Below are 14,210 nucleotides of genomic sequence, written 5' to 3' on the forward strand. Positions count from 1 at the left end.
AGGGATGAGAGAGAAACATTGATTGGCTGCCTCCTGCATGCCCCCCAGTGGGGATCCCGCCCACAACCCATGCAATTGAACCATGACCTCATGGTACATAGGTCGACGCTCAATCACTGAACCACACTGGACGGGCTATGAACCATTTTGGATAAACTCACAATAGCAAAGTGACTTGAGGTTTAAAAGTTGGACTTCTCTGAAACAAGGTGGCATCTAAACCCGGCTCACAGACTACCACCCATGGGTCAAACCCCATCCTCTGCCTGTTTTTGTAGATGTTTCACTGGGCCCCAGCCACACCCATTTGATTGAGTACCGCCTATGGCTGCTTTCATGACACAATGGCAGAGATGAGCAGTAGCCAAAGACTGTATGGCCCTGCAGGTCTCAAATATTTACTACTAGAGGCCTGGTGCACGAATTCGTGCACAGGTGGGGTCCGGCCAGCCCCCCCCGATGGGGGCTGATCAGGGGCTGGGGGAGAAGCCACAGGCCGATCGGGGTGGGAGGGGCTGATTGAGGGTGGGCCAGCCGGGGAGAGGGGCCATGGGAAGTTGGCCAGCCAGCCTGGCCCCCAATTGTGATTGGGGGGCTGATTGGGGGCGGAGCTGGCTGGAGGGAGGGGCTGTGGGCCAATAGAGGTGTGTGGGGCTGACTGGGGTGGTGTGGGAGGAGCTTATCAGGGGTGGGGCCAGCCGAGGGGAGGGGCTGTGGGAGGTTGGCCAGCCAGCCGCACCCTTGATTGGGCTGGTTGGCTGGTTGCAGTGGGTGTCATAGCGACTGGTCGTTCCCGTGTTCTGGTTGCTGGCTTTTTATATATATAGATTGGTCCTTTACAGAGAAAGTTTGCCAAACCCTTGTCTAAAATGTGGTCCCCAGACCCACAGTATTGGCATCACCAGGGAACTTGTTGGAACTACAGCATCTGAGGCTCCACCCCCAGGAATCTGCATTTTAACGAGGTCTCCAGGTGATTCAGACACAAGTGACAGCCAGAGAAAAATGTGCGAACCAAGAAGCTTGTCAAAATGAAGGTGCTGACTCAGCAGGTGTGGGGTGCAGCCCAAGATTCTGCATGGCTAACCAGCTGCCAGGGGAGGTGCTGTTGCAGATCCTTGGTCCACACTTTGAATAGCGAGCCCCGTGTTTTCCCCTGGCGCCCTCCGGCAGAATTCCCACGGGCACCGGCCAAGAACGCTGTAGACGGGGCAGGCAGCGTTTCAGGAGAAACCCATCCGGATGCTTTTCAGTGACCCTCGCGGGTGCGGTGGCTCAGGACTTACCTTCTTCAATATCTCTGTGTTCAGCAGCATGTAGATGTCGATAGCACGACTTTCTTCTCTAGCAAGGGCACTCAGGTTACAGTGCATTGTTAGGCAAGTGATTCCTGGTTTTTCACAGTCCTGAGAAGGAAAAGCAGAGGACTGACCAATGGGAGTAAGAGCAAAGACAGATGCCCGGCAGTTTGTGGAGCAGAAGGCTCCACGTGCTTCTATCCCGGTGACCAAGACCACTCCAGGCAGAGGAACCGCAGGGGAAGATGCGATCGCTCCTTCTTGCCACCAGAGGGCAATGGAGGGATTTCCTGCCCAGTGGGCACCAGAACAGGCCTTCAAGTCAAGCAACTGGGAGAAAGCAGCTCCCTGGTTACTAAAAAAATTGGATTTTGCGAGAAAGAAATAATTGTTTTTAAAAACAAACACATTTATATATTCCAAAAGCATTTTCCTTATGAGAACTGAACACAAGATGTATTTCCTACATTATGGAATATCTGCCTGTGCAGTGGCAAATATACTTCCATGCCCATGTTTTTAGGGAGGGCAGATTCGAGGGCAAAGGAGTCATACGACTCAAGAAAACACAGGAGCAAAGAAAAACACATGTTGGGCCAAGACAATATGTGAATCACCAAAAACTCCCCCCAAAACCTATATATTTATTCCAAATTCAAGTTACAAACGAGAAATTCTCTTTTGTACTGTAGGGTCCAAAATGTACACACATACCTTTATGATGCTTTATGTGGGGGGTAAAATTTTCAGCCGGGTACAGAGTTGCACCAAACCGCTAGATATCACTACTCCTAACAATTCTAAGCGCTTTAAAAAATAGGCGCATCATCAGCACTAGGTAAGTAAAAAAAACACACATACACACACACCCAACATTCCAAGCGGCAAACAGCCCTACATCTTCTACAGGAACGGGAATGCGTATGAGATGTGCCTAGGCTGCAAAAAGAAGCTAAGGAGACGGAACCACAGATATGGGGGAAGGGGACTTTGGAAAAGCATAAGAAATGGGGGTATAATTTACAAACAGCAAACAGATTGCATCTGGAGGGTCCATCCTGATATATTTTTACCTGTGTTCATACCCAGATCAAGATGCAGAACATGGCCAGCAAGTAAGCAGGTTCTCTAGGGCCCCCTCCCATGGCTATTCCTCCGATAGTAACCACTCTCCTGACCTCCATCGCCACTGATAGTTTTGCTCTTGCTAAACTTCTGGTCTCCAGCTCTGCCACCCAAATATCATGTGGAGGAGAGTCATTTGTGCTGCTGCGTGCAGCAGTTTCTACTGCTCTGTAATACTCCTGTGGATGGTGACACCACAATCGTCTACACCAGCCATGGGCAAACTACGGCCCACGGGCCGGATCCGGCCCGTTTGAAATGAATAAAACTAAAAAAAAAAAAAAGACCGTACCCTTTTATGTAATGATGTTTACTTTGAATTTATATTAGTTCACACAAACACTCCATCCATGCTTTTGTTCCGGCCCTCCGGGCCAGTTTAAGAACCCATTGTGGCCCTCGAGTCAAAAAGTTTGCCCACCCCTGGTCTACACACTCTCCTGTTGATGGATGTTTGGACTGTTCCCAGCTTTTGGCTATCATACATTGACTGTGCTTCTCGTCCATGTCTTTTGGGGGACACAAGTACTCATTTCTCTTGGGGATCTACCTGGGAGTGGAATTCCTGGGTCACAGGATACAAATATCTTTAGCTTTAACAGATACTGCCCGGCAGTTTTCCAAAGTGGTTGTACAAGGAGCATCCCTCTTGGTGAGACGCCTACTCGGTGGAGAAAGGACTCACTACTCTGTGTTTGGTGGGTTGCACAGGCTTTCCCTTTGCCGGGCAATGGAATTTGAAATGTCAATTGAACACTTTGATGGAAACCTCAGGCTGAAAAACAGGAGCTGACCACCAGTCCTTGTGACTTTCAAAGATAACGGATTAAAGCCAGATTTGGGGAAGAAGACCTGCCAACCAGAGCACTGGCCCCTCATCTCAGGCTTGCCTTCCTAGGGAGGACCACCCACGGGGACCCAACCAGACAGCAAATTCTCACCAAGACTTTTCTTCCAGACTTTGTGAAGAAAGCAAAGATAGTGTGGAAGATATTTTCTTGTTCCTGGGGGATGATGCAGGGGGTCGGGTTCTTCTGGAAGGAACAGTTTCCCTTCTCCTGGCCCACCTGAAAAGGAAAAGAAGTCTGTCAGCGCGGCCCACCCAAGAATGGATCGTGAGCATGGGGTCTCTTACTGTAGCGGTGGGAGCAGCCAAGCCCAAGCCAGCCTGCCCCCTGGTCCATTCTCCAGTGGACAGTAAGGGGGGAAAGCTGCGAGGCAGAGGTAGTAGCATCAACATGACCAAACAACAGAAAGTGTGGGTCTCAGTCCTTAAATATTGAGAGGAGATGGCACTCAACATGCACATGAGATGTGCCTAGGAAACAGAATGTCTTAAGGAACAACACAGACCTACACCTGATGGTTTCCAAGGCACATTTACAAGCACTTTTAGTACAACTCCGAGAGATAAGCATCCGTGCTATTTGTCCGGAGGAGGAAAATGAGACTCGGGTTAAGTCACTTGCCAACAATCACGGAGTCTAAAATACAGGTTTTGAACCCAGGTCTTCTGAGACCCAACTTTTATATATAGTCCACCGCCAGAGGTTTTCAAACTGTGTTCTATGGAACCCCTAGGGTGCTATACAACCCTCTTGTGTCTTGCAGCCACCTGATTTTGCCTCTGGCAGCAACAGCAATGGTGCTGAGCAACAGAACATGAAAACCAATAGAAACCCAAAACAATGGTGTACACTCTTCTATGTTGATTTCTCTAAGAACAAAGTTATTTTTAATGTCTACGTTGAGGAGTTGCTGAAAAAACAAGGTCTTTATATAGTATCATATCACACTGGTTGAAGCTTAAGGCCAAGTAGCAAAATTAATAATTAACAATTCATAATTTAGGACTGTGTTTACAATTCCACCCCTAACCAGAAGCATCTGTTTAAACTCTCTTATCTCTAATGCCCTGGAGCACGATACAATGTTTGCTTTGAATTTATTGAATAATTTTTCAACTTCTCATTCATGGTAGGTTTAGTTTAAAATGTTTACATAAAGAAACTTCTAATGTAAGCTAACAATGTTAATCCTTTAGTAATGAACTATAAAATAAGACCCCCAAATTTGCTAAATTAATCTCTATTTTATCTTTGGTCTGAACACATACACCAGGATTTACTCTGTAGTATAGGCCTGAACATAAATGAGAGGGAGATATATTTCCTCAAGTGGATTATTAGGAAAGAGTGTTCCCTTTACAAATATCTCACCGTGTACGACTTATTATTCTTTAAAAGTATCTCATAATTCGGTATTTTCTCAATTACTTTATTTGAACCACAAAACCTGGGAAGATACACCGGCCTGAAATATTTTAATCAGTTGGTTTTGGAGGCTTTCAGAAGTCACTGGAGGGAATTAATGGGAAGGAAGCAATGAGATTTAATACATAATCGGTGATTATTCCTGGGGTGCAATTGTTGTAAGTTGTGATAAATATTGGAAAGCTCATTTCAGAAAGCAAAACACAAGTAAGTGGCGTATGTAGTGCGGATCGTGATTACTTATCAGTCGAACGAGGAACACAAGGGCTGTAATGTTACACAAATGGGGGTGTCCTTCAGTGAAATTTCAGCACTAAACATGGATCCAAAATGTTCTGTATCTCAAATAAATTGGACAGGAAGTTGTGATAAATACTGGAAAGCTCATTTCAGAAAGCAAAACACAAGTAAGTGGCTTATGTAGTGCGGATCGTGATTACTTATCAGTCGAACGAGGAACACAAGGGCTGTAATGTTACACAAATGGGGGTGTCCTTCAGTGAAATTTCAGCACTAAACATGGATCCAAAATGTTCTGTATCTCAAATAAATTGGACAGGCTGAAGACGACAGGCTCTGGAAAACTGTCAACTAAAAAGTGGCTTAGTAATGGGCACTGATCTTGAAAAATGTACATGTACATAACATCATTTTGTGAAATGTGTGAATGGGAAGGATGGTATAAATTAATGTTACTCTTTTTTGTTGTTGTTCTTAATTCTCACCTGAGGATATTTTTCCCATTGATTTTTTTAGAGAAAGTGTGTGTGTGTGTGTGTGTGTGTGTGTGTGTGTGTGTGTGTGTAGAGAGAGAGAGAGAGAGAGAGAGAGAGAGAGAGAGAGAGAGAAACACTGATGTGAGAGAGAAAAACATCGATGTGAGAGAAACACAATAACTGACTGCCTCCCCACACATCCTAACCAGGGCTGGGAATCAAACCTACAACCCAGGTATGTGCCCTTGATTGGGAATGGAATCTTCGACCTTTGGGTGCACAGTTAAACACTCTAACCACTGAGCAACACTGGCCAGGGTAATATATTATTTATACTAATAAAAGGGTAATATGATAATTAGACCGGATGTCTTCCAGATGTCCTTCTGGACAAAGTCACGGTGGCGGGGCCAAGGCAGAGGCAGTTAGGGGCCATAAGGCTGGCAGGGGAGAGCAGTTAGGGCAGCCGTGGGCAAACTACGGCCCGCGGGCCGGATCCGGCCCGTTTGAAATGAATAAAACTAAAAAAAAAAAAAAGACCGTACCCTTTTATGTAATGATGTTTACTTTGAATTTATATTAGTTCACACAAACACTCCATCCATGCTTTTGTTCCGGCCCTCCGGTCCAGTTTAAGAACCCATTGTGGCCCTCAAGTCAAAAAGTTTGCCCACCCCTGAGTTAGGGGGTTCAGGCAGGCAGGCAGGCAGAGTGATTAGGGGAGGCAGGCAGGTGAGCAGTTAGGAGCTAGCTGTCCTGGTTTGCGAGAGGGATGTAGGACATCTCCTGAGGGGTCCTGGATTGGAGAGGGTGCAGGCTGGGCTGAGGGATGCCCCTTCCCCCCCATGAATTTCATGCACTGGGCCTCTAGTTCATATATAATTTTAAGTACAACAGTCCCTCTTTATCCATGGGGGATATGTTCCAAACACCCCCCAGGGATGCCTGAGGCTGTGGACGGTACTGAACCCTGCATATACTATGTTTTTCCCTTTACACACATACCTGTCACTTAAAGGAAGCACTTTATGACTTTTCTTTGGCACATCTGAATTGCCAGCATCACTACACTTGTGTTTTGGGGCCATTATTATATAAGGGTGACTTGAACACAGCACTGCGACACCAGGACAGTCGGTCTAATAACCAAGATGGCTACTAGTGACTAACAGGCAGGAGACATAGGCAGCGTGGATACACTAGGCAAAGGGATGATTCATGTCCTGGGTGGAATGGAGCTGGACTGCTCAAGGTTTTATCACACTATTCAGAACGGTGTGCAATTTAAAATTCATAAATTGTTTACTTCTGAATTTTTCCATTTAATATTTTTGGGTCATGGTTGACCGTGTGGGTAACTAAAACTGTGGAAAACGAAACCACAGATAAGGAGGGACTACTGTATGCACCTACCTGATTAAGTTAAATAGTATTAAGTAGGTATTATTGAATTCATTATTATAACTTTTTATTGAGGTAAAATTTACATCCACGAAAGTGCACTGATCTTTAAAGAAATTATTTTTTCTAATCCTCACCTGAGGACATGCTTACAGAGAGGGAGAGAGAGAGGGAGGGAGAGGGAGAGGGAGAGGGAGGGGCGGGGAGAGAGAGAGAGAGAGGTGGGCTGCCTTCCGAATGTGTTCTGACCAGGGATCCAAACTGCAACCCAGTCATATGCCCTGACCAGGAATCGAACTGGCAACCTTTTGGTGGACAGGACGATGCTCAACCAACTACATCTTAAGGGTTCGGTTTGATGAATTTTGACAACTGAAATCACTCACATAACTACCACCACCATGAAGCTAGAGGACATGTCCACCACTCCAGAAAGTTCCCTCTGGCCCCTTTCCAAAGTCAATTCCCACCCCCCCACTTGAAAGGCCAGCACAGTTTTGATTTCTATGAAGTTGGCCAAAAAAGTTTGTTCAGTTCACCTCAATGAGGGGAGTGGGCGATTGGCTTATGTGGGGGTTGCTCTCTATTTAGGCATCCATAGCATGTGGCCGATAGAAAACACGTTGCTCATCGAGGCTTTGAGAATTTGAGCTGTGTGCTCATGTTCTTAATCGAATCACTTTTCACCCTGAAGCCTGTGGGTCTTCTGGAGTGGACGGCTGCTGCACGGCCACGGAAAATGGCCCCCCTCCGCCTGTGGCGTACAGTCCTCTGCCAAGATGATCAGGCCCGGCCACCCAAACACATTCGGTCTGGGTTCAGAACAACAGAACCCCCGAGTCTTGCGGGAGGCTTCGTCCTAATTACAATCAGGGAGGCGGGCAGAGCTCCTCCCGGCTCTGCAAACGGGCGCTTTGGGTTTCTAACCCAGGAGAGAAAGTGTGGGAGCAGCGCCCCACGTCAGCCAGTTTCACTAACATGCTTGGGGGGGCGGGTCCTGGCACCACCAGCCCCACAAGACCCCAGCCCAGAGGGCAGGGAGCTGGGCACGGCGGGGCAACGGGGGGAGGACCAACCCGAGACCGCAGGGCAGAGACCTGGCTCCGAACCTCATTTTCCCTTCCTGCCCCGGGAGTCTCTGGGGCGGCCTGGGAACAGGGGGATGATGGTGACATGATGTGATCGATGTGACATTTGATCGGCCGCCGTGGCATCTGGAGAAGGGGAGTGGAGACGGAGTTTGTGGTGAATGGAAATCTCAGCCAGTTGTGCTCCCAACTGTGGTTTCGTGGGAATCACTTCAATCGGGAAGGCGGCGTTTTTTTCTGGGAGGTTCCGGGTGGTCCTCTTTCAAAGGGAGACCGATGGCGGCACGGGTCTGATTCAGACCCCGAATCCTCTCGTGACGCTCCCTCAGCTAAAACGGAGCAGCACAGTCTCTGGCCAGGGTCACCAAAGGGAAGCATTTTTCCACGTGTGTTGGATACACTATGCGACGGCCACAGTGACACCCACCACTGTGCAGCCCTACTGTGTGCCAGGCTCTGAGTGTTTTACACAAACGAACTCATCCTGTCCTCACCCCCACCAGGTGAGAGCTGTTAGTATCCCCACCGAGAGGCAGGGGGAGGCCAGACGACTGCCAGAGGCAGAGGCCCCCCCAGGGCAGGCGCAGAGCAGGGCTAGGGTGCAGGTCATCTGGCTCCAGAGATCTGCTTGTACCCACCTTTCTGCCTCTCAGATACGGAGCATGAGGCTGGGGCTGGGGCAACGGTCACGGAGGGGTTGGGGGTGGAGGGAGGCCATCCCTTCCTATTTTGACCTTGGTCAAAAGGAAGAAACCAGTAGCCTAGAAGCCTGGGAATCTCAAGAGTCCTCCACTGTGACTCAGGTCTGCTGTGGCTCTCGAGCCACATGCGGCTCTTTGGCCACTTGAGTGTGGCTCTTCCTAAGCCTTAGGAGTACCCTAATTAAGTTAATAACAATGTACCTACCTATATAGTTTAAAGTTTAAAAAATTTGGCTCTCAAAAGAAATTTCAATCATTGTACTGTTGATATTTGGCTCTGTTGACTAATGAGTTTGCCGACCACTGCCCCAGCCTATCCAGGTGCTGGATGGAAGATGTGAAGTTGCTATTCCCTTTATTGGTCTTGGTACCAAATTATACGACCACACTTATAATGATTGGCACTCTCAAAATTAAGAGAGACAGCATAAATGATACACACTTTGGGTTGGGAGGATTGTGTTCAAACCCATTCTCTGCCACTTCCATGTTCTGTGATCCTGGGCTGCTGCTTAATCGCTCAGAGTTTGTTTCCTCGTTGGTTATATGTGAAAAATAAACCTCCTTTCACGGTCTCGGGGCCTCAGTTACCTCAGGTGTAACGTGAGGGTGGTGGCCTATGCAGTCACGAAGGTAGGCCTTGGTTGCTAATTCCACACATTGAAGACTAACCGTGTGCATTTTTAAAAAATGGATTTTTACAGAGACGAAGGGAGAGAGAGAAGCATGGACGTAAGAGCAAAACATGGAACCAGATGCCTCCTGCACACCCCCTGCTGGGGATGGAGCCCAGAACCCGGGCATGTGCCCTGATGGGGAACCGAACCGATGGGGTCACCTAATCTCACATTAAATAGATAAGCAATTGCTGACCCCCTCCCCTCCCCCAGCACACAACTTGGTTCTAACCAGCCTCTTTGCTCAAAGTCAGGGGGCAGGAATGTCTTCTTCTTGTACGGCAGACCATCCACGCACCACGGCGCTGATGTCTAACAGCCTCGTTTCCTTGTCTGGCCAAGGACTCTGTGGCCATTGCCCCCTGCTCACCTCTGCCCACTCACTTCTCATCTATTTTCCAGACTCTGTGAGTCCAAATGCTTCCCATGACACAGCTGCTTATCTTCCGCGACCCCTGGGGGCTGGAAGACATCCATGTCTGTGGGAATGTGACTAAAAGGGCTTCACAAACACACAGAAAAGGCCAAGGGGATGCGGGGCCCAGGGTCACGGCTGCATTCGGCGAAGGCGGCTCTTGAGGGTTTTCTGTTGGCATTTGGTCCCTCCCCCCTCCCTTGTCCCAACCCCAAGGAAAACATGGTGCAAGTTGAAGCCAAGAGATAATGGTGACTCGGGGACTTGTTGGGAGCCCCAGGGGGATGTGGACATCACTTGGTGGCAGGGTCCAGGTCAGCCTCCGTCGGGGGAGCCTTCGGGCCAGAAGCTTCCAAGGCCCAGGCCTAAGGATGGAGTGCACACTCCAGGTGGTCTGGCAGAGCCTCGGTTCATGAAACGCTGGGGTCAAAGTATGAATCAGGGTGTGATACCGAAAAGGAGAATCCACGCTTTGTTTCGAATGTTATTATTTGAAGGAACATCTTGAGCTTTTACTAAAGACTCTCCAGGCTGAGGTTGGCTGATAACAGGGTTAGAGGAAATGGAATGTCCATGTTGTAGCCTCAGGAGACGAGCCCGCATAAGGTACCAAGAGCTGTCTGCTGACCTAAAGTGAGAGAGGGAGGACACAGATCTCCCCCAGGATCCCAGACCAGAGCAGCCTCAACACAGCGTCTGTCCCTGGGCCTGAAGATGGGAGGGACACAAAAGTCCTCCAATCTGTTTTCTGAGTCTCACGTCCTGAGGAAACCAATTCTCATCTCTACACTAAGTTCACACACAAACAGAAGTAATACCAGCTACCATTAGCTACTATTTTAAGTGCTCTGGACATATATTGAATCCTTAAAACACCCGTGTGCAGAGGGTACTGCTAGCAGTAGGGTGACCATATGATTTACTGTCCAAACTGGGGCATTTCTGAGAGTGAAGTGGGGGAGTCAACCAGACAGAAGAGCATGAGAGAGACGTAGATCAGCGGCAGGCAAACTGGAACATCTGGTTTCCTGACTTTTCACTCCCAACTTAGAGCTAAGAAAACTCAGGTTCAGAGACGTTAAGTAACCTGTCTTGTAGCTGTCAGCTTTGACCCCGGGTATGAGCATCATCTCCAAAATCCCCAGCAGGAATCACTGTCCTGTTCCACCTTCCTCGCACCCCGGCTGAACAGCCTCTGTTTCAACCACACCTGGATCATCTTTTCTTTTTCTTTTTAATCCTCACCCGATGATATGTTTATTGATTTTAGAGAGGAAGGGAGAGATTCCACCTTCCTCGCACCCCGGCTGAACAGCCTCTGTTCCAACCACACCTGGATCATCTCTTCTTTTTCTTTTTAATATGTTTATTGATTTTAGAGAGGAAGGGAGAGAGTGAGAGAAACATCGTTTGGTTGCTGGCCTTATAGTATGTCCTGATCAGGGATCAAACCCACCACCTAGGTATATGCCCTGACCAGGAATCAAACCTGCAACATTTTGGTGTACGGGAAACATTTATTGGTTGCTGGCCTTATATGTCCTGACCAGGGATCAAACCCACAACCAAGGTATATGCCCTGACCAGGAATCAAACCTGCAACATTTTGGTGTACGGACGATGCTCTAATCAACTGAGCCACCCAGCCAGGGCCTGGACCATCATTTTATGGTTTATCTTTTCACAGACCTCAGAGCAGAGCTCCTATTGTGATTATAAATGTCTCCCTCTACCCGCAAGTCAGCCCCTGTCATGATCTGCAAGACTGATTGGGAGGTGGCACTTCTGGTGGATCTTGGAGGATGATAAAGGAACTTCTGGAGAGTAAAGAGAGAAGGGGGAAGGTAATTCCAGGCAGAGAGGAACAGCGTATGCAAAAACATGGAGGTACAAACAGTAGAGTTGAGTCTAGAGAGCCTAGAGTTCAACATGGCTTAAGCATTGGATGAATGTTGGGTCGTAATGGCCTGAAATGAGGCAGGAGAGGGGGGCCTGGACTTGGAGGAAGGCCTTGTAGGCGAATCTTAGGAGGAGCCAGTTACCCAGCCGTGGTCAACATGGCTCAAACAGAGGAACCACTTTCTACCTGGGACATGTGGTCTTATTGGTATATTTTCAACAAGCTAAGGCAGAGATGCCCTCTTTCTACCGGCCCATTCCTTGACTATACTCTGGCTGGTTGGGTTCTGGGATGGGAAAGGTCACCAGTGTCTCTGACTCAATGTACAGAGTGCACTGCCTTGAATGCACTCACAGCCAATGAAAGAAAAATGGAAAGATTCGATTGGGTACTCTGGCTGGTTAGGTTCTGGGGATGGGAAAGGTCACCAGTGTCTGACTCAATGTACACAGTGCACTGCCTTGAATGCATTCACAGCCAATGAAAGAAAAATGGAAAGATTCGATTGGCAGAGAAACCCACTCAGCGACAACTCAGTGCTTTCCATGAAGCAGGCCGGGCATCTTCGCCAGTGTGGGTCTCGGGTGAAGCTGATCTAAGATCTGTTTGTTGAACTGACTGGGATGAAAGGGGGCATAGGTTCGCTTTTTGAAAACACGTGTTTCCTGTTAACTGACATTTATCTGCTAATCACTGACTTGATGTTCTCGGTTACATCCTTGGGCCACTTTTCCTTCTCATGTTACACCCATTGCAGCTGATGGCAACTGGGTAAACATGACCCACCCCGTGATGTGCCACCTGTCCCTCTGAATTCACATGCCCCTTGACTTTGAAAACCCAGAGAATGTTTTGAATGCCTCCTTTGCTCATTTCATTACCGACTGCCGACCCTTGGAACCAAGGCATCAGAAAACACAAGTTCCCTTTCTGCCACAGGAGGCTGACCATTGACCACAGCGGCTTTGGTGACATTAATTTTAGGACTCCAAGGTTTAAAGTAAAAATCCTATACAATAAAAGCCTAATACATCTGTGTCCAACCCTTTGATGACGCACACTGACCACCAGGGGGCAGACGCTCCGACCGGTAGGTTGGCTTGCTACTGGGGTCCAGCTGATCGGGACTGGGTGAAATGAGCCTGACACGCCCTGGAGCCCTCCTACGGTCCCTCCCTGGCCCCGATTGATCGTGCACCACTGGGGTCCCTCGGCCTGGCCTGTGCCCTCTTATAATCCAGGACCCCTCAGGGGATGTCGGAGAGCCGATTTTGGCCCGATCTCCACAGGCCAGGCCGAGGGACCCCACCAGTGCACTGGGCCTCTAGCAGTATTCATAAAATGATTGCGAAATGATACCAACTGGTTAATGAGGCCACCCTAAGATGTTTACTACTTGAGGGATAAATAAGAACTACATTTCCCATTCAACAAAAGGTGAACTGTGATAACAGTGTTACAGAGCCCTTTACATTGTGCCTCATGTTAAATCTCATGGCCATGATTTACTATTGAACGTTTCTTCCTATTGACCAAAGAACAGTCAAAGATGACAATGTGTGAATCATAAATCCGAGGATAGATGCTTTCATGTTATCACCATTCATTTCAAGCCTTTATCATAACCTAGGAGGTGTGGATCCATTCATTTACTCTCATTTTTCAATATCAATGACATGATTGATATTGAAACAGTTCAGAGAAACAGTGATAACCATTTGGGTAGTTCCTCCTACTAAACATGCCACGCTTTATGCTACTGACGTATTCGCAAGGTTGGAAACACACTTTCTGTATAAATGCCTCATATCATGTTGAGGAAGGCCCTTTCTAAGGCATTTCTTGGTGGGCCCTTCTCAAGAGTTACAGATTCTTCCACTTTGTGAAAAGGGCGCCCTTGTTTGTTAGTTCAGTTCCTTCTGATTTTCTGATATTGACCTCTGTGTGTAGCTGGAGACTCAAATGTGTTCATATGGACAAAAGGAAAAACACTTTGATGATGACAATGGTTATGGGGTAAGTGAAATGGGGATCTATCTTTGGACATCCCCTCCGAGCCTTGATCCTCAAATGAGGAGCCATGTTCTGTTCTGAACTGAAAAGGCTGAAGGAGAGCGTGGTAGCGGGCACCCATAATACCAGCTCCCTGCCAAAGCTGCAGAGATGGGGATGGAGTGGGAGGAGCAAGAAGTTCACGAATGACTTCATGTCATTTAATTTCCAGAAAGGGAAAGACCTTTAAAAAGCCAGAAAAGACAAGTACTTTAGGTGTCCTCTCTCTTTCCAGTTGAAAATGATCTTTTAAAGAAAACACTTGCTTTCCTCAACCCCCTGCCCCACCCCTGAAGCCCAGCGCCACTGTGAAAAGTTGTACTAGATCTGAAAGATCAGGGTGTTACCGAGACCAAAACGGAAACAGAAAATAAAAGGGAGAAACAGAAAATAAAGGGGCAAAACCTCAAAACCAATGTTCCAGAGGAGAAGAGAACATGATGTACTGTACAATTTTGAGGAGTCTGCCATTATTTCGTAAAAAAAAAATCGCACTTTCTAGGATATAAGCTAATGACTCCCACCACCCCCACCACTAGCTCTAGGTTTTGGCTAAAACAACGG

General features: G+C 47.8%; 1 protein-coding gene across 1 annotated transcript in view; it reads right to left on the reverse strand.

The window, feature by feature from the left end:
- LOC102248016 (integrin alpha-9) overlaps positions 1-14,210 on the reverse strand; it is a 133,213-nt gene that overhangs the window by 30,536 nt on the left and 88,467 nt on the right. The window contains exons 9-10 of the mRNA XM_005882670.1: positions 3,365-3,490; positions 1,287-1,406 (exon numbers count right to left, since the gene is read on the reverse strand). Coding sequence (XP_005882732.1) covers positions 1,287-1,406; positions 3,365-3,490 — 246 coding nt within the window. The remainder of the gene's footprint in view (positions 1-1,286; positions 1,407-3,364; positions 3,491-14,210) is intronic.

The sequence above is a fragment of the Myotis brandtii genome, unplaced genomic scaffold (genome assembly GCF_000412655.1).
Source record: "Myotis brandtii unplaced genomic scaffold, ASM41265v1 scaffold731, whole genome shotgun sequence".
NCBI classification, from domain to species: domain Eukaryota; kingdom Metazoa; phylum Chordata; class Mammalia; order Chiroptera; family Vespertilionidae; genus Myotis; species Myotis brandtii.